This window comes from Crinia signifera, chromosome 3 (assembly GCF_055691185.1).
Source record: "Crinia signifera chromosome 3, ASM5569118v1, whole genome shotgun sequence".
NCBI classification, from domain to species: domain Eukaryota; kingdom Metazoa; phylum Chordata; class Amphibia; order Anura; family Myobatrachidae; genus Crinia; species Crinia signifera.
This window is the reverse complement of record NC_139219.1, coordinates 126,804,664-126,830,725: the sequence shown is the minus strand read 5'-3', so window position 1 is coordinate 126,830,725 and position 26,062 is coordinate 126,804,664. Positions and strand designations below refer to the sequence as shown.

The 26,062-nt window shown below is 42.9% G+C and overlaps 1 protein-coding gene across 1 annotated transcript in view; it reads right to left on the bottom strand.

The window, feature by feature from the left end:
- LOC146062915 (uncharacterized) overlaps positions 1-20,776 on the bottom strand; it is a 31,481-nt gene extending 10,705 nt beyond the window's left edge. The window contains exons 1-3 of the mRNA XM_083174923.1: positions 20,587-20,776; positions 20,023-20,091; positions 19,385-19,722 (exon numbers count right to left, since the gene is read on the bottom strand). Of these exons, the coding sequence (XP_083031049.1) occupies positions 19,385-19,722; positions 20,023-20,091; positions 20,587-20,749 (570 nt within the window). The 5' untranslated portion in view covers positions 20,750-20,776. The remainder of the gene's footprint in view (positions 1-19,384; positions 19,723-20,022; positions 20,092-20,586) is intronic.
- Positions 20,777-26,062: the final 5,286 nt, after the last annotated feature.

The window sequence follows — 26,062 nt, the reverse complement described above, 5'->3', positions numbered from 1 at the left end:
ATGCTGTCTGGGTCTGGCCAGTCGGGATCCCGACATCGGTAATGACTGTCGGGATCCCGACTGTCGGACCCCTGTACCACACCCACCCGGTTCACCAAACCTCACAACATATGACGGTTGCAGAGTCAAAAATTTAGAGTTGTGCAGGTCCAAAACATTGGTGGAGAGCTTTAATTATTGAGTAATTGTCGAGTTAAGTGCCTGGAGGACAATGTCAGCAACCAGTACGCAGCTGGAGTTCTACTGGTTAGCTCCTTTTTTCAGCACTTCTTTCAGTAAGACCTAAATGCAGTACTGACCCCAGATGGATCACATGTGGATTGTCAGCTTTAAATGTGTAGTGTACCCTTTGTGTGTGTGTGTGGGGGGGGGGGGGGTGGTTACAGAGAATGGCAGCACGGTTCTGTAGCTCCCACCGAAATAAATCCGAAATAAATAAATAAAGCCTAAAGCTGCCTAGTGGTGGCGCTGGCCCTGGATAGACTTGGCCCAGCGAGAGATAACAAACCGCTTAGATGTTCACAGAATGTGATTAGTCTTATTAGTAGAGAGGAATTACAATACTAAAAAAAGCCTAAACAGCACTATTTGGCTTTAGTATTAGTTAGTATTGCTGCAGTTAGGCATAGTTACCAATCCCGGGAATATTTGGTACTTCTATATGTGAGATAGGAGCCAAGGAGCTGGTAACTCAATCCGGAGGGTCCGGGACGGATGAAGTATAATATACGGGTAAATAGCCCAAAGAGTCCTCCGGTTCACTCCAACGCCAGTCTTCCGTGGGGGCTCGTGGGTAAGTTGTGACAGCCGGCTGGCGTGCAGGTAATCACTGCTGGATGTTAGATCAGGACCTGACGCGTTTCCCCGCCTGCGTGTCTCGGCGGTTTTTTCATAGATCAAGATCAGCCAGGCCAGGGTGTTAATGTTTCGGCCGTGGGACCTTGCAAAAAAAAGTGACCCCTGGCTGCGGCCTTACACCAGGCTGACTGGAACTGATTTGTCCTTCGATCAGGTCTGAATTAGACCTAGAGAGCAGATGTTCTTTTGTTCACTGTCTCATGTGTCTCTGTTTTCCACTTATATGCTGCATCAGCCAAGTAGCAACAGATCCAACCAGATACAAAAAACAAAGGTGTTATGGGGATGGTTGGGAGGTATGCTACAGTATATTCCCCACCACATTGATGCCTAGAGATAATACCATCTAACTGCTACTATGTCTTAGGAGTGTGTAAGTTAAGGGGAGTTCCATAGGAAACTAATTTGAGCAGTGTAGCCTGCACACAGATAAGGCCCTGGTAGCAACCACATGCATAACTTCAGTACTATGATACATCAATGCTTACCACTGTGCTGTCATGTATTCAAATGTTCTTGTTAAAAATATTTATCACTTTTATTTAGATCCTAATTGTGCGTACTGCAGAATATAGAACTACTGTGCAAGTTGAGTATCCCTTATCCAAAATGGTTGGGACCAGAAGAATTTTGGATAACCGATTATTCCGTATTTCAGAAATGTTTTATATATCAATGATGTAGCTTGAGGTATCTTGCATTTATGTTGTACAAACACATCAAACACATGAAATACACACAAATACATTTTATTTGTGCATGAAACAAGGTTTCAAAACATTAAATAAAGTTTGTATACAATCTCAGGTACTAAATTTGAATGCCGAGCAATCATTTTCTCGCACATATTTAGTGCCAGGTAAATATCATGTCCACAGTAGTGCCAGTTACAGATTTACCCGATAGTGCCAGCTCCATATCATGTCCCCAGTAGTGCCAGTAACAGATGTCTCCAGTAGTGCCAGCTCCATATCATGTCCCTAGTAGTGCCAGTGACAGATGTCTCCAGTAGTGCCAGCTCCATATCATGTCCCCAGTAGTGCCAGTAACAGATGTCTCCAGTAGTGCCAGCTCCATATCATGTCCCCAGTAGTGCCAGTAACAGATGTCTCCAGTAGTGCCAGCTCCATATCATGTCCCCAGTAGTGCCAGTAACAGATGTCTCCAGTAGTGCCAGCTCCATATCATGTCCCTAGTAGTGCCAGTAACAGATGTCTCCAGTAGTGCCAGCTCCATATCATGTTACTAGTAGTGCCAGTAACAGATGTCTCCAGTAGTGCCAGTAACAGATGTCTCCAGTAGTGCCAGCTCCATATCACGTCCCCAGTAGTGCCAGTAACAGATGTCTCCAGTAGTGCCAGCTCCATATCACGTCCCCAGTAGTGCCAGTAACAGATGTCTCCAGTAGTGCCAGCTCCATATCACGTCCCCAGTAGTGCCAGTAACAGATGTCTCCAGTAGTGCCAGCTCCATATCATGTCCCCAGTAGTGCCAGTAACAGATGTCCCCAGTAGTGCTTTTAATACATTCTGGAAGCTATGGTTGTTGGAATAATTTGGATAACGGATATCTGGATAAGGGATACTCAACCTGTATTAGCAATACAAGGTAAAATGAAATGATAATTCCACAAATATTTAAAGTTAGGTTTCTTACTTCATTTCTTGACCTTGAATCTGTGCCAACAACACATATTTTTCACTAAACTAGTTATTAACTATCAATATTTTCCTACATATAACTGAATACAGAAAGTATTTCAGATATATCCATTATTTACAGAGAAGGCATTATCTAAATAAGTAAACAGATGTTAATAAATGCAGAAAATAGTAAGCAGAGTAGAAAAACATAGTATACAGTGGAAAACTGTGGAATAGGCTGCATCTCATTCGGACGTCCAAAGCTATTAAATGTGTTCTGTGTCACATAAGGGGCTGCCTCCTGCTTTACATTTCCATGTTTTATTCAAATTGGAAATCTTCTAATAAGCATTTAAGATGCACAGACAAAGTGACAGAGACAGAAACTCAAGTTCACCTTGATTCTGATTTTGTACATCCATCCAGGGCCGTCTTTTCGTATGGGCTTAATGGGCACTTGCCCAGGGGCCCCAGGTGTATAAGGGCCCTTTTCTGAAAGCTGAGGATCCACTTTTTCCAGGGATACCAGAATTTTGAAAATCGGCCCTGGGGAACTGGAGATATCCAACTTCAAAGCAGCAGTCCACATTAACTTCTGCTAATTACTCATTTACTTCCCAGTCATATTTCTCAGGTTCTCTCTGACTTGGTTTTTCTGAGAGTATAGTCCAAAAGCTGGGACTCTCCCCTTTCTGTCAACACTAGCGGCTTGTCTCTATCTTTCTCAGAACCAGAGATATCAGCCTTCCAGCAGCCGGTCCCTGCTCCAGCTCCAAACGTCTGGTGTACAGTTTTCTATTTTTGTCAATGGATTGCTCTGGCTCCTGATCTCTGATCCCCAAGTTCCCAGCACCTCCTGAAAGTTGGGACTCTAGGTTTTTATACTATTGAAGGCTAAGAAATCTATTTACAGATAATTGCCGATATCTGCCGTCAAACAAGCTGCCCTTCCACCGGAAAATGACGAATATTAAGCTCACTCCATTATCCAACCCTCCCCTGTGTATAAAACACCCCCTACCTCCCTGGAAGTCATTTACAAGGGACCCTTCATTCAGCTCAGTGCCCCTTCCACACGTTAGTGTTCTCCCTCCCACCACCTTTGCAGTAAAGGAGTAATTAGCAGAAGTTACTGCTCCAGGTCCTACATGTTGAATGGAATATAGAGCACCCCCTGCCACCCGTGGGACATCAAAGCTGCTGCTGATAGCACCCTCCACCACTAGGAGGGGAGAATGGGTAAGGGCCCCAATGCATTGCTTTACCCAGGGGCCCACACTGCTGTTAAGACGGCCCTGATGGTGCCCCCCTGTCATTTTCTCCTGGATCCGCCCCTGTATGAACATATACATATATATATATACACACATACATACAGTACAGCGGCACTCACAAGGTTGTGTAGGGAGGGGCCCCGCTGGACTGCTTTGCCCGGGGGCCCATAATGCTGTTAAGATGGCCCTGCATCCATCATCCTGATCACTTTTCTTTAGCACTAAAGAAATGAACATTCATTTAACCCCCTCTCTTACTAAACGTGCGGAAATGAACTGCTACATAGGATGATGCCCCAAAGTGTTATGTCCATCCTCTTCCCCAAAATATATACATTGCTCTATATACTAATATCATACCTGCTAACTCTCATTGATCGTCTTGGAGACTCTCCCATAATTAGTAGCAATCTCCCAGACTCCCTGAAGAGTCCAGAAATCTCACTTGTCCTCATTATAGCTGCTATATCGATAGAGTAAAAAAAAATCAATCAGAGATATACACATTGAAATGAGATCACCAGTGCCATTCCCTGCATTGGTTATAAGACACATTGATCCCAATGGGCACATGCATTTTGAAATAACGTTTCTCATTGCCATTCATAAAACAGTACATGAGTAAATAATTGAAAAATACAGTATATTTTCATCAACAAGTGTATCTTTATAACTGCCTTAGGGCTCATTGACATTAAAGGTAAGTCATTTTATGATACACCTATACTATGTAGCAGTTCATTTCCACACTCCTAGGTGTTACTTTTTCAAAAGTAGGCAAGTACTAATATCTATATGACTCTGTCAGTGTTCTCCTTACCTAGTTATATGCCAGACATATCTTTTTACATGTTAAATATGATACATATGATATACTAGTAAGCCCACACAAAGCAATTGCTTCAAAAGCTACTGCAGGGCTGCCATCAAAAATTTTGGGGCCGGGACTCGTTTCCAGTCCCCCTCCCCCCCCCCTCCTGACTTGATTTACCATAACCCGGGTCCTGCTCCCCCATCTCCTCTTCCATTGAGCTGCAGCCGGAGGTCCCGGAGTACAGGCTTCTTCAACTCAGGATGCCGGCGACCAATTAAAATGCCGCACCAGCTGGTGAGCCAATAAGAGCTCACGTACCGGCAACCACTCTGATTGGCTGCCAGTATGCGAGCTTTGAGTGGCTGAAAAGCAGGTGCAGCATTTTAATTGGCCGCCGGCATCCTGGATTGGAAAAGCCTGCGTTCTGGGACCTGCTTTGTTCAGCGCAGGCAAAATGAGCTGCCCGGGCCCTCCAGAGGCCAGGGCCCGGGACAGCTGTACCCACATCACCCCTATTGGCGGCCCTGAAAGCTAGTAAGGCAGCTATATAGGTAAGTTCACACTTTTTAGTGATGACTGTATTGTTTGCAAGCAAAATTTTGTGCCTAATTAATTATTTAGATACAGTTAGGGAATGGCACTCACAATCCTCTGTTTATTGTCAGCTGGGGTGCAAGTTCCAGACTCCTGTGGAGGAGTATCACCCGACCAGGCTCAAATATAACACACAGTTCATTTTTGAAAGAAGCACTCACCAGGCTTTTTTTATGCAAAAGTGAAAGAGAGATGAATCATTATTCTTACATAATCAAATGCAGTGTAGTCGACGTTTTGGGCATCTGCGTGCCCTTTCTCAAGACCAGGACAGTAAGACTCAGAAGACAGTTATAATGTTTGGTGTAGTTTTATGCAGAAGGTTACAGAGAAAATATTGCTGCATATAAATTCCAAGAATTGTTTACATGAAATGCAGGGCCATGAATACATTTCCCACTGTTATTTTTCAAACAGCCTGGTGAGTGCTGCTACCTTGTGATTGCCTTTGTGAGAGTTAGAAAGAGACGTAGTTTCACTTGCTGACAACAGATGGCAGTGTTTCTGTGAAACACAGACACTATATATATATATATATATATATATATATATATATATATATATATATATATATATATATATATAGATGATTCTAACTAATAAAATGATTATCTCCCATTCAGTACAGAGCATATCCATTACTAGATTTAAAGATTATAATGTTCTGGTTTTTTTCATGCAGCCCCTAACATATGCTGGGTATTATTTTATTATTTAATAATGTGGTGTGATATGACTCACAGTGACAATCCTTATTTTTGTTTTAGAACATGCACTACTACTATGATACCAGTACTAAGTGGAGTGCCACAGGGTTCGGTTCTAGGGCCCATTTTGTTTAACATTTTTATTAACGATATTGGGATAGGGTTACTCAGCAATGTATCCATCTTTGCGGACGATACAAAACTGAGCAGAGTTATTAAATCATCAGAAGGGTGGTGTCGGCAGACACTATAAATACGTTTAAAATAAGATGGATACACATTATACTACTCCCCCTCTCTATCCCATCCTTACCTCTCCCACTCCATTCCTCATTCCTTATCTTTCTTCCCCTTTATTTCCCCAAATCCCTATTTCCCCCTACTGTCCTTTAGTCCTTAAAGCCCGCCACTTGTGCGCTTTGCTCCTCTCTGCCTGAGGTGCTGTGTGTGAAGCTGAAGGTGTGAAGCTGTGAGACACTACAGGTTGGCGTGGAGCTGCACAGCATGACCTCTAACGTCATGTCACAATGTGCACAGCCGGTGCACTGCAACAAAAATACCACAAATACTGTCCCTAAAATCAGCGAGATTTGAATACCGTTATTGGTGTTTCCAATCCCAAGATTCAAATCCTGCTGATTTTAGTCCAAAATCCCGGGATCATGCCATCCTGTGCACTATGAAAAAATGGCTAGTTTTAGGGCTATATAATACAAAGAAACATCCTAAAAATAGCGATTCCTTCAATTTTGCAAACTCCTCCCTGGCAATAGAACTAGATGGGTAAGGCCAGAGATACCCTACAGTAGGATTACTACTGAACAGAAACAACACCAGTATAAGTATTGTCAGCTTTCTTCATATCCTTATTGCTATCTCACTTCATTGTAAACAAAAGCTTCAGACAGGGAAAAAAAATATTACTATACTAAAGTATTTTTCTATTGCCAAATATATTCAAAAAATATTTCTATGTTTTACCAATATGTTTTTTTTTTTTTTTTTTTTAAATAAATCTCCAAATGGAAGCCTAAATGATGGCTTTCAGTATGAACTGGCAAGCATTGGTTCAAAGAGTTCCGGCAAAGTGGTACGGTAAGTGTCTTTTACCACCAACAGCCAGTAACAGCAGGTAGCCTAGTTAAATTCTGCTGACCCTGGTGAACGCCACTTTCTGTTGCAGTTAATCAACCTTATTGCTGCAAACTGGTAAACAGATCCCCTAAGGACAAAATTACTTGCTATGGGTAAAAATCCATTTGTACACAATGCCTAGCCCTACAGTACCTCTTGTTTTCTTGCTTTGTTATTGTCTTGTACCATACGGACACTTACTTCCATTTAGTCATTAAATGTTACACAACATATGACCAGAGAGGAAAAATTCTAATTACCAGATATTATTTCCTCTGTGCTGCAAATCAAACAGAAACATGTAATACAAAATTCTGTGTTTAACAAGACCTAAAATAGCAATGTCTGGTTAACCTTAAAAAGCAACATCTGTTGATTATCTACATGTCCCAGCATGTTAGCTAGTTCCTGGGACTTGTAGTTCAATAACAGCTGGGGAACTGCAGATTGTTTGAGTCTCTGTTCACTTTATACTACTGTATAATTTATTTTGCAATTTAAATAAAACTATGCAGGCTACCTGTCATTGTACAAATTATATGTTAACTTCCATAGCTCAGCACAGTGTTCCGATTAGATAATTTCAAGCAACATAGAATTAAACATTTTTTATTGTTTTTGTTACTGATTCGTACTTCGTTTCATAAGGACTTGTTCCAGAAGCAAGAAGTTCAAATATTTGGGTGAAAACACTGCCAGGATTGTTTCACTGCTTGTAGGAAATAACTTTGCATGAATCACGGTCATTTTTTATCCAAGGATTTTCATTTGATTGGGCCTCTGAATGTCCTGCCACTTTTAGATGTAAATGAGCTGTCTGTGCTGAATATAATTGGCATGGGCATGAGATCATCATTATCCAATCAGGAACAGCCACCCTGTCCCAGGCTCTGAAAGACATTTCTTAATGCTGGTAAAATCTGTGCTTACTTACTGCATAACTTGCAAAACACCATGGTTTCCAACAAACTGACTGCAGTTCCACATTTATTTCTCACTGAACTTAAATATTTTTATAAACCAATATAGTAATATGCTATGTGAAATAAAAATTTGAAGGATTTTATTATTTTATTATTTTTACACAAAGAAACATTTTTTTAAAAAAAGTGTAAAGCTGCTATTTAGTATGATACATGCATAATGCAGGTTTGTTTTATACAATGGTGGCTAATGCAAATTTAGAAGTAAATTAGTCAAAAGAAATGTACACAAAAAATATGCATTTAGTGACACAAGCAGAGCTGTTCTACACATCATGAGGATGGTGCCAGTATAATGACATCAGAACCCTGCTTGTAAAATACCCGTCAGTCGGAATCCCGACTTACAGGGGCTATTCTCCATCGTGGAGGTCCAAGATCCCCATGGAGGAAGAATAGAACCTGTGGCGAGCACAGCAGGCCACTGAGGCTGCAGCATGGCGAGCGCAGTGAGGCTGCAAGGGGCTTCGATGCGCCCAGCCCCCTGTTGGAGTACCGGGAGTCCATCTACAGGGCCGGTGCAAATTACACCACACAGTAGCACAACAGAACCAGTGCCATGACTAGCCATTTTGGTACCCTGTGCCAGAAAGGGAATTAATGACTGATCCACCACCACAGTCACAAAAGGTAGAGTGCGCACCGAAGGCGCGTGGCAAGATGTAGGAGCTTGGCTTCATGAGGAAGGGGCATGGCCATATAAAAGTACTAATAACATTGTAATGACCATAACACATTATACCACACACAGTAGTGTCGATTATGTATTATGCCACACATCATGATGCCCCTTACACAATATGCAGCACACTGTAATGCCCATTACACATTATGCCGCACACCATAATGCCCATAAGATATTATGCACATATTATGCTCCATGCAATGCCCCCAGTATTCCTGCCTACATAACGCCCACAGTTGCAGCACAACTTATACTGTACATAACACCCACACCAGTTGCCAACAGTAGTAGGGTATTATACGTAATGCCCACACCAGTTGCCTGCCCCCTCCATCCATGTAGCCCTGCCCCCTCCTGTTAGAACCAACCTTTTTAGGCCCCTGCCATGGCTTTGACCAGGATGTTTATGAGCAGGGAGGGAGCTCTGTGCTGCCAGCGCTGCTGCCTGTCATGCAGTGTGATAGGCGCATCAGCTGCTGGCAGCCACAGAGGACAGCAGGGGATGTAGAGGAAGGGAGAGTGCCTCTACTGCCTGGCACCTCCGTGCTCAGCATCCTCTGCTGAGCAGGTAACTCTGGCCCTGTCCCTATACTGACTGTCGGGCCGCTATACCACAACCCTTAAGAAGCTCCCATTCCTGCATCAAGTCACCATAACCATGTCATTACACCTGCTTTAGGGCATTTAAGAGAGGAGAGGACCCCTGTACAAGTTCCCACAGACCCCCCCCCTCAAAGTGGCAGCAAAGTAGACTCTAGCTTTATGTCACGCCTTGTTCCATGGGACATTTCTATTGAGCATGTGCAAATCACTGGGAAATTGGCTACTGTGCCATTTCCCAGATAATTTCTGTCTGCAGATATGTTTATTGCAGGGCTCTGTAGGGATTAGTATCATTTCATTGGTGCATGGTGTGTAGGTCCCTCAGGAATCAGTGGCCCATGTGAGCCGCATACATTGTACCCATTATAGAGACGCCAATGCACCTGCCCTATACTGGGCAAACAGAAAATGCTGCATTACCTACGTAATATACTGATGTCCAGGTCTGAATAAAGCAGATTTGCATGAACACACTGTTCCTTTTGATTCTCCAGTTCTAAGTATATATGCAGCCAAAATACGCATGACTCAGTTTAACCACATGTGTGTGTTTGTCCATTTTCTGAACATGCAGAGCGCAAATTGACTTGGATAAATGGGCACATATTCATATTTGAATCAGCCCCTTTATATATGATTGCCATATGAAAATGATGTGAGAGTTCTTACCTACGACTAACAAAAACTTACTTTACATTTCCTTTACCTAAACATATGTTTTATAACTTTTACAGATCCTGTGGTTGCCAAGGAAAAGCTGGTATGGAATCAGTATCTGTGACTCGTATAACGCTGCTTTTAAAGTGTTTCTGAAAACCGCAGGAAGGCAGAACCCAAATGTAATCAGTAAGCTTTGTGACTAAATTGCAGCTTAATGTCTAAGATTCGTGATTGCCTATGAAGATCTTGTTTTAAAGCAACAACCACATCGAGACTGTAATAATGTAAGCACTGAAATATAGCTGCAGTACAATGCAGTGATAGACTCAGCATATTCATAAAATGCCCCGAAGAAGAACAATGAACACATTGTATCTTGTTACATATGCATTCCTGTGTTGTGTACGATTCATTATGGAATATCTCTGCAGCTATTGTATCTGCGTATGTATGCATGAATGATAAATAGCTTTATATTGTTTATATTGTTTAATGCATATTCAAGGTATAATTCTATTTCGTTCCAGACACCAAGCAATGCAGTCATTGCAGCACAGTACAGCACAGTATTTAGCCATACACAGCTACAGGTTCAACTTCTTGTTTAAAACAGAAAGACAATTTATTTTGTGCTATAAAATCAACAATATTATACAAGTATTATTCTATTGCAGCCATACATTCAGCATTTAGTAAATGTATTGGACTTCTGATGATTTTGACAATAATGCATCTAAAAGCAAATATATTTGTCATGATTTCAGCAAAAAATATAAACGACTGACTAAATATAAATGCACCTAATAGTAGTTATTAGGAATGAAATGCAGGTTAATGTGCCAGACGCAGGTGCTGTGCATTTAAAACTCTGTGAGTCATTAAAAAAAATGTAAGTACTTTACAGAAAATGTTATAATATTCTCATTCACATCTGCACAGAGTGATCTTGTAATCTACTGACAGTACCAATGCGGATAAATGTGAGTGGCTACCAGGATGAGATATTGCTTACTGACTGACCAGCCAAGCTGCCGCAAACCTTCTGGCTACATTGCAGCCAATACATTGCAAGCCAATAATGTTATTGATGACATAGGTGCCGATTCTGTGGGTGCTCATGGGCCCGAGCACCCACGGAAATTGATGAGCACCCAGGGGCCCGAGTCCAGCTGCTGGGCCGCAGTATTAACTTGTTAAACAGTATGCCAGGATGGCAGGAAGAGTGTATTCCGTCCACGGAGTAATACGCGGACATGGGGAGGGCCAGCTTGTACGTGCTCTGTACACTGACAGAGTAGCTCAGCAGCAGCCCATCCGCCTGTGTCCCACTGCACTCCCCCTCCCTCATCGCCGGTACAGGTACTGCACATTTATTTACCTGCACTGTGGAGGCATTTATGTATTTGGCACTGTGGGGACATTTATGCATTTGGCACTGTGGGTCATTTTTGTACTTGGCACTGTGGGGGCATTTATGTACTTGGCCATAATGTGTAAAAAGGGGGACTCTGCTGCTGTAATGTGTAAAAAGGGGAACTCTGCTGCCGAAATTTGAATATTGGAGACAACTTTGCTGCGTAATATAAATTGGTATTATTTTGTGGCCATGCCCCTTCCCCATGAAGCCACTCACCTATATTTTTGACTTGAACATCCACCATCAAAACATAAATCGGCACCTATGGTTGATAATGCTGGTGGGTGGCACTACAGCAGGGATGCTGGCAGTGGGTTCCATTCTTGAAAGAAGCAAAGGCAGTGGAACAGCATTTTGCCATTGTATTTACAGTATTCAGAGGCATTAAGAAAGTGGGTCCATCTCCAGTCTCCAACTGGGCTGCCTTCTCTCTCTCTCCATGGACAGCATGGTCACTGTCACTCTGAGTGAGGGCATCAGCCACTAATTTAGCTAGGATAGAGTCCACTGTGCATGCTCAACCAGGTTGTGCCTTGTAAATGATTGCTGCTTTAAAAATACGGGCATTCTCATACAAAGTACTGCAACCCTGGAATTTGGACCCTGTTAAATTTACCCCATTGCATGTATTCTCATAAAAGAACTTTATTTTAACTTTTTTTTTATTATTATTGCAGTTAACATTCATGAATAGCATCAGCATATTTCATTGTGCTTCACAATTTGGAACATTAAAATAAGACTAGGTAATAACACACAAAGAGATAAGAGGGCCCTGCTCACACTCTATTGGATTCTCTCTCTGTATTGCGGTGCTGATGTAGTCACTACTGTATAGAATCTATAGTTGGAATTCTAAGCTCCTTTTGAATGAGTTCATAGTATAGACTGTCCAGGTCCAGAAAATTCAATGTCTAGATCAACAATCAATACGTCAACACCATATGGTCACCATGCATATGGTCGACATAAGTATTTATTTTGCCCGTATTTTAGTGGACATGACATTTTTAACTTTTTCATACTTTACCATCCACATGGATGCAGAGTGAAGCACCTAAGATAAAGCATAGCAAGCCATTGGTACATTAATTGAGGATACTCGTGCTGAGGTGTCACCATTGACACCAAAACCATGAAAAACCTTTTCTATGTCAGCCTTTTGCTTGTGTCGAACTTTTATTTTTTAGCTGTCAACATTGTGCATTTTGACCTTTTGGTGTTGACGTAGTCATTGTTATCCTTGACATAGGGCTTAATTCAGACTTTATCACTGCTGAGCGAATTTGCAGCATCCAGAAATCCGGTAGACGCCACCCCTCTATAGTGAAATCCCACCTTGCTTGTGTGCTAAAGGATTGTGGCTGATACACATGCACAATGTATCATTAATTAACTGCTGTGCGAATTTACACAGCAGCGATTAGGTCTGAATAAGGCCCTTTGTCACTAAATATACCACACCCTAAATGTTCACATTGGACAACATTTTAAACGATGCCAGAATGGTCAGTTCGACAACATCTAAATGTCATCCAGTGTGTACGCAGAGGGTTCAGACATCCTCCATTCTCTGTACATGAAGGACAATGAAGGATATCGCTGGCAAGAGATTTGACAGCATGGCCCCCACCCCCCCCCCCCCCCCCCTTATCGTCACATGGCACAGTGGGCATCTGCAAGTGTGTGTGCCAGGAGTTCCCAAACTTTTTTGAATCAAGGCACCCCAAAGCATCAGAAATGTTTTTGTGGCACCCCTAGGCTAAAGGTTTCACATTGAGAAAGTCAGAAACAAATATTAAGTTAAATAAATTGTGTTTATATCTCATCCTTAGGTTCAGTTATGTGGTAATAGACAACATTTACTTCTGTTTGTCCATAATTTAACTATTATATTGGACATAAATAACTTGAATTGGTCCTGGACCATCAACCCAGGGCTCCCCTGCAAGTCCCCCAAGGCACCCCAGGGTGCCACGGCACACAGTTTGGGAACCACTGGTGTATGCACTTTGATGATGCCGGCATCCCATCAGGTCGCGATTGAAGAAGGTGTTGCTTGGGATACTATTTAATCACAGTGCCACACATACAGTACCTACTTTTTTTTTTAAACTTGTGTTTCAGAATTTATGACAAAACTGTTAAAAAAAATCACAAAAATATTGTTACGTGAATTTCAAACAAGTATCAATATACAACACTTAAAAATGCATCTAACTACAGACCTTTTTATGATGTCTTCAGTTTTCAGTGCAGGAAGTAATATAATGGTTAAGTAAGGAACACTGAACATCTTCAGAATTAATAAACAAATGTCTACCCTTACAGAGACAGTCCCCGAGAGAGATTCAACCTCTTTAAAGATTTCTGAAATACTGTGTGGAAAACTCTTGTCTTTACACCCTATATAGATTAATTGCTGCAGCCTCCATGGAAACAAATTAGCACCACATGCCCTTCCTTTCACAAAGAGCTGTTGGCAGTATACTTCCCAGTACAAAAGGGACACTTTTTAGTTTTCTAGGACAATAGCAGTTTTATTACAATATGCTGGTAGTGTTTCATTTGAGTTTTCCTATGTAAGTAATTGTAATTGTACACTACAGCAATATTTCCATAATGTGCAGACCCTGAAATGTTTATAATTCTCTTTATACATCAAACAGAAGCAGAATAAAGTACAGGGTTCATTTAGGGTTGCACACATTTTAAACACACTTATTGTAGTTTTCCCACGCTTACCTACCCACACCAGACTCCGTTTTATCTAGGGATGTGCGAGTTAGGACTGGGGGAATCCGAACACACCCAATCCAAACCTGTGCTCCGAGTCTGTTCAGGAATTCCCACCCAGACTCGGAGCATAGTTCTCCGGACTGCACGAGATTCCGCCGTCAGATCTTGCAAGATCCAGACCCTTTACTACAGTCTAGGAGAGTGAAGAGGCAGTGTGTGTCCTGGCCGCCTCCTCGTCCGCCTGTCTGTCTGCATGCCCGCCCGTCTGCCTGCCCGCCATTTCACTGATACTTAGTAGTTATTACTACTAGTACAGTAAGGATACCACTGTTGTCCAGTTCAGTTATAGACAGCACTCAGTGCTGTAGTGTATATAGGCCAATCCAGTAATAGTGCTGTGCTGTAAAGGCCAGTCCAGAGATAATGCTGTATAGATCAGTCCAGGTATAGTCCAGTGGCACTGACGTTAAAGTCCAGTTGTACTACTGTTAAGTCCAGTGGTACTGCTAGTCCAGTTGTATTGCTGTTAAGTCCAATAGTACTGGCGATAAGTCCAGTGGTACTGCCGTTAAGTCTAGTGGTACTGCTGTTAAGTCCAGTGATACTGTCATTAAGTCCAGTACTGCCGTTAAGTCCTGTGGTACTGTTGTTAAGTCTAGTGCTGCCGTTAAGTCCAGTACTGCCATTAAGTACAGTACTGCCGTTAAGTCCATTGGTACTGCTAGTCCAGTGGCACTGCCATTAAGTCCAGTGGTACTGCTGTTAAGTCCTGTGGTACTGCCATTAAGTCCTGTTTGCCTTTATGTCCAGTGGTAATGCAATTAAGTCCAGTGGTACAGCCGTATAATTCCAGTGACAATCCAGTGTAAAAATAAAAGGGTTGTTTTAAATCCATATAATTTTTTCAGGCTTTGCCCTGTCTGTGGTTTAGGCCGAGTACACTTTCCTGTACCGCCCCCATATAATAATTTTTAAATAACCCCAAAATAAAAGGGTAATTTTTAAGGCTTATTTTTGCCATGTTGTGTGGTTTAGGGGTACACTCTCATATTATTATAACTCCAGAAATATAATGGAGAACAAAAAATTAGAGGAAAAAATAGTGAACAAGAAGAACTTCCTCCTAGTGCTGAAGCTGTTGCCACTAGTCATGACATAGAACATGAAATGCCATTAATGTCATTTGCCAAGGCCGATGCCCAATGTCATTGTAGAACATGTAAAATCTAAAATTGTAAAGTTCAGTAATTTGAAGAAAAAATAAATAAATGTAAATTGTTTGAGCAGAAATAAAAGCTTGCCAATATACCATTTTAGACATGGAGTGGCAAGGAACGGCTAAGGTTCATGACTAGTGGTTCAGCTTCACACAATGATCGAAGCCATCCTTCTCCCCCACTAGAAATTTTAAGAGAGTTAAGCTGTCATCAAAACACAGTAAACAACTATGCTTTCTAAAGACATGGTATCACAAATCCCCAAGAAGAGTCCAAGGGTGTTGGTGGTTGCGATGCCTGACCTTCCCATCACTCTACGGGAAGAGGTGGCTCCTTTGTGGTGACAGTTTTGCATGCCAAAGGCGCACACACTCCCAGACAAAAACTTCAATTTACTACCCCCTCAACCCCATACTGCCAACAATACCTACTTTTCAGACCATCAGAGGAGGTGGAGGTGGCTTCTAAGAAGTTCCAAAGCTGCCACTTGTATAAAGTGCAAAAAAGATGCAAGGATGTCTTTCTCATAGATATTCTTAATTTTGTGATAGGCAGACTTAGTGGCGCATACATATTCTGCAGCTCTTTACAGAGTATAGTTGAACATTCACATCAGTCCCTGCCCCAGTGGAGCTTACAATCTATAGTCCCTACCACATGTATGCAGATTTTGGTAGACCCGGCACTGCAAGTATGCAGGGAAGCTGCATCCCGATCCCCATTGACTCTCATACCCCAAAGACAGTGAGTGCTTCTATGTGTCCCCGGTTCCCAGCTTCCTGCTGTCCAGCATAAAGACAGCAGTGCTTGGGAGTAATGTGTTTCTAATGGAGGTGCCATGGTCTCTGGATCTTGGTGTGTGTGTAGGATACATATCAGCATGGTCCCATGGTCTCCTGTCTCCTATGCTGCATAAGACTTCTGGGTATTGCAAAAGGAATAATAAATAAATTCTCCTTAATGACAGGGGGCACATGCATACAGCACAACAAGAACCTTTGCATTGTGGTGGACCATTATGCAATATACAGTAAAACATCTATCCTTGTGCATCAATGCTTATTTAACGATAGATCGTAAGCTTGCAAGCAGGGCCTGCCTACATATATGGTATTGTTATTACTAAGTTTTTTTATCACTGTTGTTTTCCATTGAAAAGCTCAATGCAATTTGCTGCGCTGCATAAGAAACTATGAACAAATAAAATAATAAAGAACTTTAACAATGGTAATACCCATGTCAGGACAAATAATTTAATTAGCAAAATATTAAATTCCACAGGGTTCAACTTTGTGATTACATATGGTCCAGGTTAAAAAAAAAAACTAATCTTGGAAAAGAGTTAAGATAATCCAGGTCCCTCACTGTCCTCTTGACCAAAGGAGTAAAGGTTGCTAGTGGAAGGTCAGACTATGCATACATTAGAACCACAGTTAATATATGGGGTGACATTCTATGGGATGAGATTTGCGTTTTTTGGCGTTAATTAGTCAACAAAATGGCGACATCGCATTTTTCCGTCAAATCGCCAATTTAATGTGATGCGCTAAGGGACTGAAATCGCATATTATGTGCGTAAAGCCATGCGGACCAAAAGTGCAAGATTAATTCGCATTTTTATCGCATCCAGATGTTTTCGTATAGAAAAGTATACAACTCGTTTATTTAATGCAATGCGCTTCCGCAAATCGCACTTTTTAGGTGTCTAATTATCGCACTTATTTCAGACCAAGTTCTGTTTGGCGATTTGGCCCAGAACTCATTTTGGTCAAGTGCACACATGGTTAATTTCAACACAGGTGCCCTCATTTTCACTTACAAACACCCCTACATAAACCCCAACATCATTAAGGACACCTGTGAGGGTTTGAGACATGGAGATTTTGCAGAGTGGTTTGGTGTTGCTTATTTGTGATGTGGCCCATTTGGAGGAGCTGCGCAGGAGGGAGGAAGCTGCGCGCCAGATCCAGATAGCCCCCCGACTACTGCGTACCCCACGTATGTATCGTGCTCGGCTGTACCTGGACTCCCTCTCGGATCAACAGGTTGTGGGGATGTTTAGGCTGAACCGCATTAACCTGTTGGACTTATATGAGCAGGTGAGAGATGATTTGGACCCTTTTGGAGGAGGCAACTATGCAGTGTCTGGGCTGCACAAATTAATGTGTGCCCTCTACTATTTGTACTCAGTCTGTGACCTCATGGGCCTTGGGGGTATCACAGGCCACTTTCTCTAAGCATTTTACTCAAGTGTTACTTGCTTTAAAGAAGTTGTGGCGGACATGCATCAGATTCCCCAGTTCTGAGTTGGAGTGGCAGGACCACAAGTTGGCTTTCTATAGACTCTCAGCATTCCCTCGCGTGCTGGGAGCTATAGACTGCACACACATTGGGATTAGGGCACCGCACGTGCGGGGCCACGTCTACGTCAATAGGCGTGGGCGGCACTCCCTGAACGTGCAGGTTGTATCCAATGCTAATTTGAAAATCCTGAGTGTTGTGGCAGGCTTTCCGGGAAACTGCCATGACGCCTATATTCTGAGACACTCAGCCCTCTGGAACAGATTTACCAACCACCAAATGCCAGAGGGCTGGCTACTAGGTAAGTACCTTTTAACATATTACCCTGTCTGTCCCTAATTGTACCTGGTGCAATGTGTGTGTTTCCTCTTTCACAAGCATATTGCTCTTCTACCAGTGGGTCCTGTTTGAAAGAAACACAGACCTTACCATATAAGGCAATCGCTTCCTATCTGTGTTTTAGGTGACTCAGGATATGGTTGTGTTTCCTGGCTCATGACACCTTTGCGCACCCCAGAGGGCCCTGCACAGCACCGGTATAATGAAGCCCACATTGCAACCCGCAATGTGGTGGAGCGCACATTTGGCATCTTGAAGAGTCGCTTCCGGTGTTTGGACAGGTAGTCGGGTACACTGCTTTACCACCCTGCCAAAGTAGTGATGATTATCCAGGCTTGCTGCATGCTGCACAACATAGCCCTGTCCCAACCTGCCTATGTGGACGAGGAACATGCAGCAGTCGTGCAGGAAGCCCAACCTACCACACCTCGGGTAGTGAGGGGTACGCAGATGGGGAATCTGGTGCGCACACACATCATCAGCCGTTACTTTTCTGGTAAGCACATGTGCCCTGTACTCCAAAATGTACCTGTGCTGTAAGTGTACTCATTAACTAATGTGTGACCAATACCATCTGCTTCAACCCACATTTAGCCTAGTACACAGAGCCCAACGGATGCAGATGGTGGTGCTGACCTATCCCTTGCTGGTATCTAGCTTGTAAGTACATTTCATACATGTATGAATGAAGTATGCAGTCAAACATGGCTCACTGGTGTTGTGGAACTACACGTGCCAGCATGCCACATGACACACTATAACATTACAGTCCAAAGCATGAGTGTCAGAGCCTGCTAGAATATGTAGATGCACAACCTTTGCCGCCCAAGGAGATACCCCACACTACTTTAGTGCAATCCCATTGTCATATACCATTACAATATTTTATACTGCACACAATAATTGGTTTCCATAAAAACACACAAACACAATGGTATGCGGTTAGACATTTTTACTTCTGTCTACTTTTTCTGCCGCAATCTGCATTTTTGAAGGTGAAAAATAACAACTGTGGGGGCATGTTACAAGATGTTTGGGATTTGACAATTTACAAACATATATGAGCTACCTTCTCCCAGCATCAGGCACCACTACACCACTCCTAGACCCTGTACCAAGCCCACCACGGGTCCTAACACTCCGACGGGGTGGGGAAGTGGGGGAGCCACTTATTGGGGTTCTGGATACACTGCTGAGGGTAGATGCTGCGCCACCTCCCACATTGGCTTCCAGCTGCTGTATTTGGGCCTGCATAGCTAGTAAGGCATTGGTCTGCGCTGTGCATGATTGGGTTAGTGCTGTGATACTTTGCGCCCGGCTGCCAATATGCCTATTCTGTTCCCTTACAGCAGCAGTATGCTCTGCAAAACGGGTGTCAATGCTGTTAGCAATGCGCACATGAGTGCCTACACCTACCCGTACACTACGTGCCATTTTGTGTAACTGAAGGAAGGTGTCACGCATGTACCCCTGGATGTTACCTATTTGGAGGCTTTGGGAGGCCATGAATTCTATCTGTTTTTCCTTGAAATTGACCAAGGAGTTAGCTACTTGGGAAGCCGAAGCGGCTGTATGGGATGTGTTGGTGGGTGGGGGTGGGTTGGGAGACACCCCACTTGGGGGAAGATCACTCTGTGACGAGGTCTGTATTTCTTCCTCTGCCGCAAAGGTCTCGACCGGTTCAAGAATGATGTCCATTTCGTCTAGCACCATCATTGAAGAATCTGTTTGGTTGCTCCCTAGTTGTATAGCACCTGTGGATACAGATGAAGAGGTAAGTACTGATGCATCTATAGGCCACACTGTCGTCTATACTGTTTTAGAAAGGGCTTGAGATGCTGGACGCACATACCTAGGGGTATTATGTACTTACACATGTACCCCAATACAGCATGTAACATTGACATGATTAATATGTCACATGCCTATCTCAGATGACATTCATTTCCGTTGCAATGTAGCAGCAGGAGATGAATGTGGTGTGAGATATTGTTGATGTGACATGGGTGTGTGTACTGTATGTGTAATGCCGTGTTTTTTTTTTTTTCATTTACCTGCTTCCGCAGATTCTGCAGCAACGGGCCTTCTGGTCTTGGATGCGTGAGCACTTCGGGATTGACAATCTGTACAAGGAAAGATGGGCAGGCATTATGGACCTTGCAATGGCTATGCATTTTCTACAAACATGCATTGAAATGACAATAATGGACAATACCCTTTGGATAAGGACTGCTTTATTTCCTCACCACCTTTTTTTTGGTTTAAACCCAAAGATTTTTGTGTAAGATTAATATTAAACTATTGGACACATGACAACTACTGGATAATCTGTGGTATGTAGTCATGGCAGCTAAACCACCAGTACACCTCAGGGTTTTTGTCCACATACATGTTAGGCTGCTAGAAAGAATGTTACAGTGTTAATCAATATGAGCAGTTGTGGAACTACAAGGCCCAGCATTATCAGCAATTTCAAACTAGTAGCAGGCAATTTCTTGTGCATGACCTTGGGCTATGTAGTTCCACAGCAGCACTTTACTTAGCATAACAATACAAGTGAACATTATAGTTAGAATACATTGGCATGTATGTTTTGGATTGCATGGGGTCACACTTACCAGCTCTGGATGGCGTTTGCGGCCTATCAGTATCCACCACGTGCATGCCAGGCAGGACCTCAGGGGGTATGATGCGCTTCAGCTTCACCTCATACGAAGTGTAGCACACAGTGGTGGGGCTTCCTCCGCCAGTCTTGGTGGCCTCCTCCAACTCCATGGCCATTTTACTTTTCAACTGCCGTTTGATGTCGTTGAATCTCTTTTTCACATTGCGGACCAGGCGCTTGTGCTGACTTAAAGCGTTCACCGCCTGGGTGATGTCCTTCCACATAGCCCTTTTGCGCTGTGCAGTGGTCTTGTGGTGAGATTTGCCAAGCAAACGGTCAAACACTGGCAGAATAGCCCGGACAAGTGCTGCATTTTCCTCATAGGAAAAGCAGACCTTTCGGCCACTTTTTGTGCGGCCAGCTTCCACCTCCTCCTCCTCATTTTCAAGTCCAGCCATGTAGCCCTCCTCCTCCATGCCAGTGTCTTCCTCCTCCTCACCACCATCTTCCTCCACCTCTGACATGTGGCCCTCCTGCAGCTGGTGTGGGGTATGGTCAAGGTCCTGGCTGTAGGATGGGGATGCCAGCGGATCCTCCACCTCCTCCTGCTGGGGCTGGATGCCCAGGGCCTGGTGTGGGGCTGCCCTTGCTGTGGCCATGCTGCCTGCCACACTGCTGGTCTCCCACTTGTCTGGCTGCTGCCACTGGTCCCTCTGCCACTGCTCCCTCTGCCACTGCTTCCTCTGCCACTCCTCACTCTGCCACTGCTCCCTCTGCCACCAACACCTCTTCCTGTACTCACACTGCCACTGCTCCTCTCCATGTTCCTTACTTCCTATCAAAGAGTGAAATGGCGCCAATGCCCCTTTATATAGGGGGTGTGATGCATAATGGAGGGGACACAGGTGGGCCAATAGGTTAGGGGGTTCTTAGTCATGCGGAGACAGTTTTGTAAATCGCACTCCGGTTGGTCCAAAACTCGCACATGAGCGGCGGAAGAATTCGCACTTTTTGTGACTTAAAATCGCACCTCTTCGCACTTTTCAGCCTCCAAAACGCATTACATTAAATATGCGAATTATGACTGGAAAGTGCGATTTCAAAAAGTGCGATTTGCGGCGATGTGGTGCGCTAAAAAAACATGCGCATTTATCTCAATCCATAGAATGTCACCCTTGGTGTAGTATGGTCTATTTGGCTTTTCAGCATAACTCTGATTACATTGATTGAGTTCAAAACCTAATTTTATTACATTTTGTTTAATTTTCATTGTACAGTACTACTATACATGATTTGTGGTATAGAGCTCTGTGGCATAAACAAAGGTGATATGTTTTAATGTACAGTATATTAATAAATATTTAATATTTTAATAAATAAACAATATATTATTTTAGAGTACCCCAAAGTCTTATTTTTCTTCTCCTCTAGACTTGAGTTAAAAGCCTGTCTCGGTCTTATACTTTGTTTAGTAAATCGCCAATAAACTCTTGTGCTAATGTTTTGGAATTAGGATGGCATTCCTTCCAAATAATAGTAATGGAAGCTGTGACTACTGATAGCCGCTCCATTTTTCCATTTTTGCTTAGGGTCTGCCACACTAGATCATTTTCCCAATATGCCCAACTTTAGAGTTTGGCCCTCTCATTAGGAACTATCTAGGTAACTCTGGCCTAGGAATGAAAGAACAGTGTATAAATGTTCAAAAACAGGCCCGAGCTTGCAGTGCATCAGACAGAATAACACCTGCTTGCTGCTCTGCAAACCTGATAAAAGCCTGGTAGGGCCTCCTTCAGAAATGGGATCAGATGTATGGTCCCAGAGACTGCAACCCAGCTGATGCTTTCGTTTTCAGCTTTACTACAACTGAGGAGCCCACCCCCAGCATTGTCTTACAGGCTGCCTCAGTGTTCTCCACCTTCATTTGCCAGTCTGACCTGGTGCATCCCAGGCTACTCAGAGAGCACCTCAGAGGACATATCCTCCATTTGCCCTAGTAATGCCTGCTGCTGTCTATAACCTGTGGCTCATATCACTTGCCCTTCTATGGCACACATGGGGAGAAGGGGATGGGGCATACTAACACAGCCCCTCCTCCACAATTAATTACCATTTATTTAAATAATATGTTAATGTTAAGTTGATAACCCATTTTGGGAGTATCACAGTATATGTGTCAAAAAATATACATCACTCAACGTAGATTAAATACAGTCAGTTACAGGTCTATTCAAGCACTGTCAGTCATGCATTTATCTGCTATTTTAACTTCAAATCACTTTGGATATCATGTTCACAGATTAGTATTTCAGCGGAGAGGGTTAATTATATTTTCAACAGATATACAGCATGAACAAATACAGATGCGTTTTTTGGTTTAGATAACTGAACTAATCTGGGCCTCTATAGCAGTAGACTGCATTCCCATCATTCTTGGATCCACATAATTTTCACAAAACTTCAGAAACTATTTTTAAACCATACTATAAATGGTCACTATTTTATTAGAAGGATTGAATATCACATCAACTCATTCACTTTTATTTTTAGAATGTTTATATGAAATTTGAAAACCTAAAAGAAAACAGAAACAAAGAAAAAAAATTCAAGGTAGCAATCCAAAATGGCCATTTTATCTTTAATTAGACATTGTAATGTATTATGTTGAGTATTATATAAATTAAGCAGAGATGGCTGTTTGGTTAATTAACATAGATCAAACCAGTGCTGCATCTCCATAAGGAGCATATTCATCTTCCAACAAATTGAAAAAAATAATATGATGTGTATTGCACTAATATTGAATAATATAATATTTGATTGGCGAGATATAAAAGTGTTTAACCCAGAGTTTAATAGTGTATACACTGTGCAATTCAGGGTCACTTTCTATTCAATTTGGACTATATAGTACAAATCGATTAAAAAGTTAGTCCTAATCACATATGTACAGCCACAATCAATGTCCCGATTATGTCAGTTGCCTGTCCATCATGCCTTCATTAGCGTAAGAATGCCCAGCATTCTCATGGGAACGCCCATGAAACGTGGGGCATTCCGATATGCTAATGGTGCTGGGCAGCGAACAGAATGTTTGCCATGGGTGCACGCACCCTGCGTATGCACAAGCACAGATATGTGCATGCGCACTAACCCAACATCGGTCCCTGTGCCCTGCTGCAAAGGAACCTGAATAAGTTCCTTAGTCCTAAATGCTTTCCTTTGCCTTTCAGTTTTCCAGTTTTCTGAGTGATCTGTGCTGAGCAGTGTTTTGTCAATGCAGATAGGCGATTTAAGAAGGATAGACAGTGCATGGACTTTGCGGGCGTTGGTGACGTGAGGGAGGGCATATCGCCCTAGGTATACCATGCTTCATGTTAAGCGATCTAGTTAGATAGCTTAGAAATAGGGCTTAAATCATCCCATGTGTATGCCCCTTAAGAGTTTTAGAAATTCTACATTTTTTAAAACTTGGTTATACCATTTCAATACTCATCCTGCACTCTTTTGATACCCTCAAAAAAAAAATGCATTGTGGTATAATATAAAATAGCAGCTATACAGTGACCACTCAACATATATAAAACAAACATTATGGTCTGGGGATATTTTGAGATGGTGGAATTGGTGATTTAAAGAAAATCAAAAGAATAATGGAATGCAAATGCTACAACCATATTATGGTGCCCCATGCCATCCCCTCTGGCACCCACCATATCAATGATTGAACCACACAAGACATACAAACATACAACATGAAGAATTCTGAGGCAATAATTAGAATGTTCCTTTGTGAGGCTTAATTTTGGCTGTAATAAAAGTTCTTTCAATATAGATATTTATACTGAGGCTGTAAGTAAGGTGATAATTACCAGTCCCATTACTAGGCAGATCTCCTTTTCTGGTTAGTATTGGGCACCATTTCCTTTCTCAGAGCTGCTTTGCAAATGTCCCTATTTGCAGTATGTAGCACAATGCTCCTTTTAGCATGGGAACAAGCTCCAGGTGTTGATGTCCATAGGATGTTTGCCCATATGCTTGTATTATGGAGACCGCTTGTAGGGGATACAATAGGCAGTGGCCGGGCTGTGCAGGGCTCCAATACGCATTTCTCCACCTCTTACTTTGCTCGACGGCTTCCTCATCAGATGGAAGGTCAGAAGGTCCAGAAGATAATTGATAGTATCCGATTGGTTTCATATAGCAATATCCCATGTGAAATAGAACTCCTACCTTAGTAAATTTCGCCCATAATATATGACTAATAGACATGGAAGTAATACTTTTAAATAAATATAAACATTCTGGGTTGAAAAATTGCATATATTTAGCCTGTGCAAGCGAGTTACATAGTCTTCATCATCATCCTACTCACAAAGATGCACTTTGTACTAGCAATGTGTGTACTTCCCGGCTCAGCACAGCCTGCAGTTGTGTAGACTCACCATCCTTAATTAATATGAGAATACTGCAACACCCCATTTATGTCTATTCAGTCATAAGTGGACCTACAGTTAAAATTAAAGTGGCCAGAGAAAACGTTTATTAAGTGGCAGCTATGATTAAAATGAGACCGCTGTGTTTTGGTTTTGTTTCTAAAGCAACGTTTTGGTTTTGAATTTGGTTTATTTAAAAATGAACAAAAACAGCTAAAAATCTGTTTTTCATCCCCACAGTAATTTACCTTTATTTCCAGTGTGAAATGACACCTGGAAACGAGGGAGCGGGGATTTGTTTTAATTTCCCAATTGGCTTATGGGTGAGGGGTCCTGCCTCACTCACCGTTTAGCAGTGACACTGGAGGAGAGTGTAGGAAAGTCCAGACCCTTTGTGATTGGCGGCTTCTAGAAGAATTTCTTACAAAAGCCGGTCACGCTATGTTTTTGACTGGTCACCTTGTTTGTGACCAGGTCAGATAATGCACAGCCTGGTGTGGCTGCAAATGAGGCAAACACACCAGGCAAGTGATTAAAAGGATAATGTAGACCCTCTGCTGACATTATGCAGACAGCAGTATGTATGGCTGCACCCGGGTGACCACGGCACGGCAGGCGTAGGGCGGAAGTCCTGGGGCATCTGACGTGCTCAGTGCAGGAGAGCTGAGCTGCTAAACATGCACGCTTCTAAAAAAGAGAGGATCTCCTGCTGACCCCCCTAGCCCCTACAACCACCATAACCACAGCCGCCACAGTTGTAGTACTTGCGGCAGATCAGTCGGCCGGATAATCGGAATAGTGTGCCTGACGGGGGCCCACTGAGCGAAGGCTGGTCGGCCGGGAGCTCCTGGATGATAGCCGGAGGATGGTGGCGCTGCCTCTGGCAGATCTCCTGGCGGTGAGAGGCGCTGGGCGGCGACGCGGCTCCTGACGCCGCAGCAGACAACACCAGACGTGACAGCTGGAAGCCGGTGAGAGAAACAGTGGGGGTCCCCGGCAATAGAGAAGGGAGCAGGGTGGGGCAGATGAACTTGCCTACCTGGCCGGAAAGTA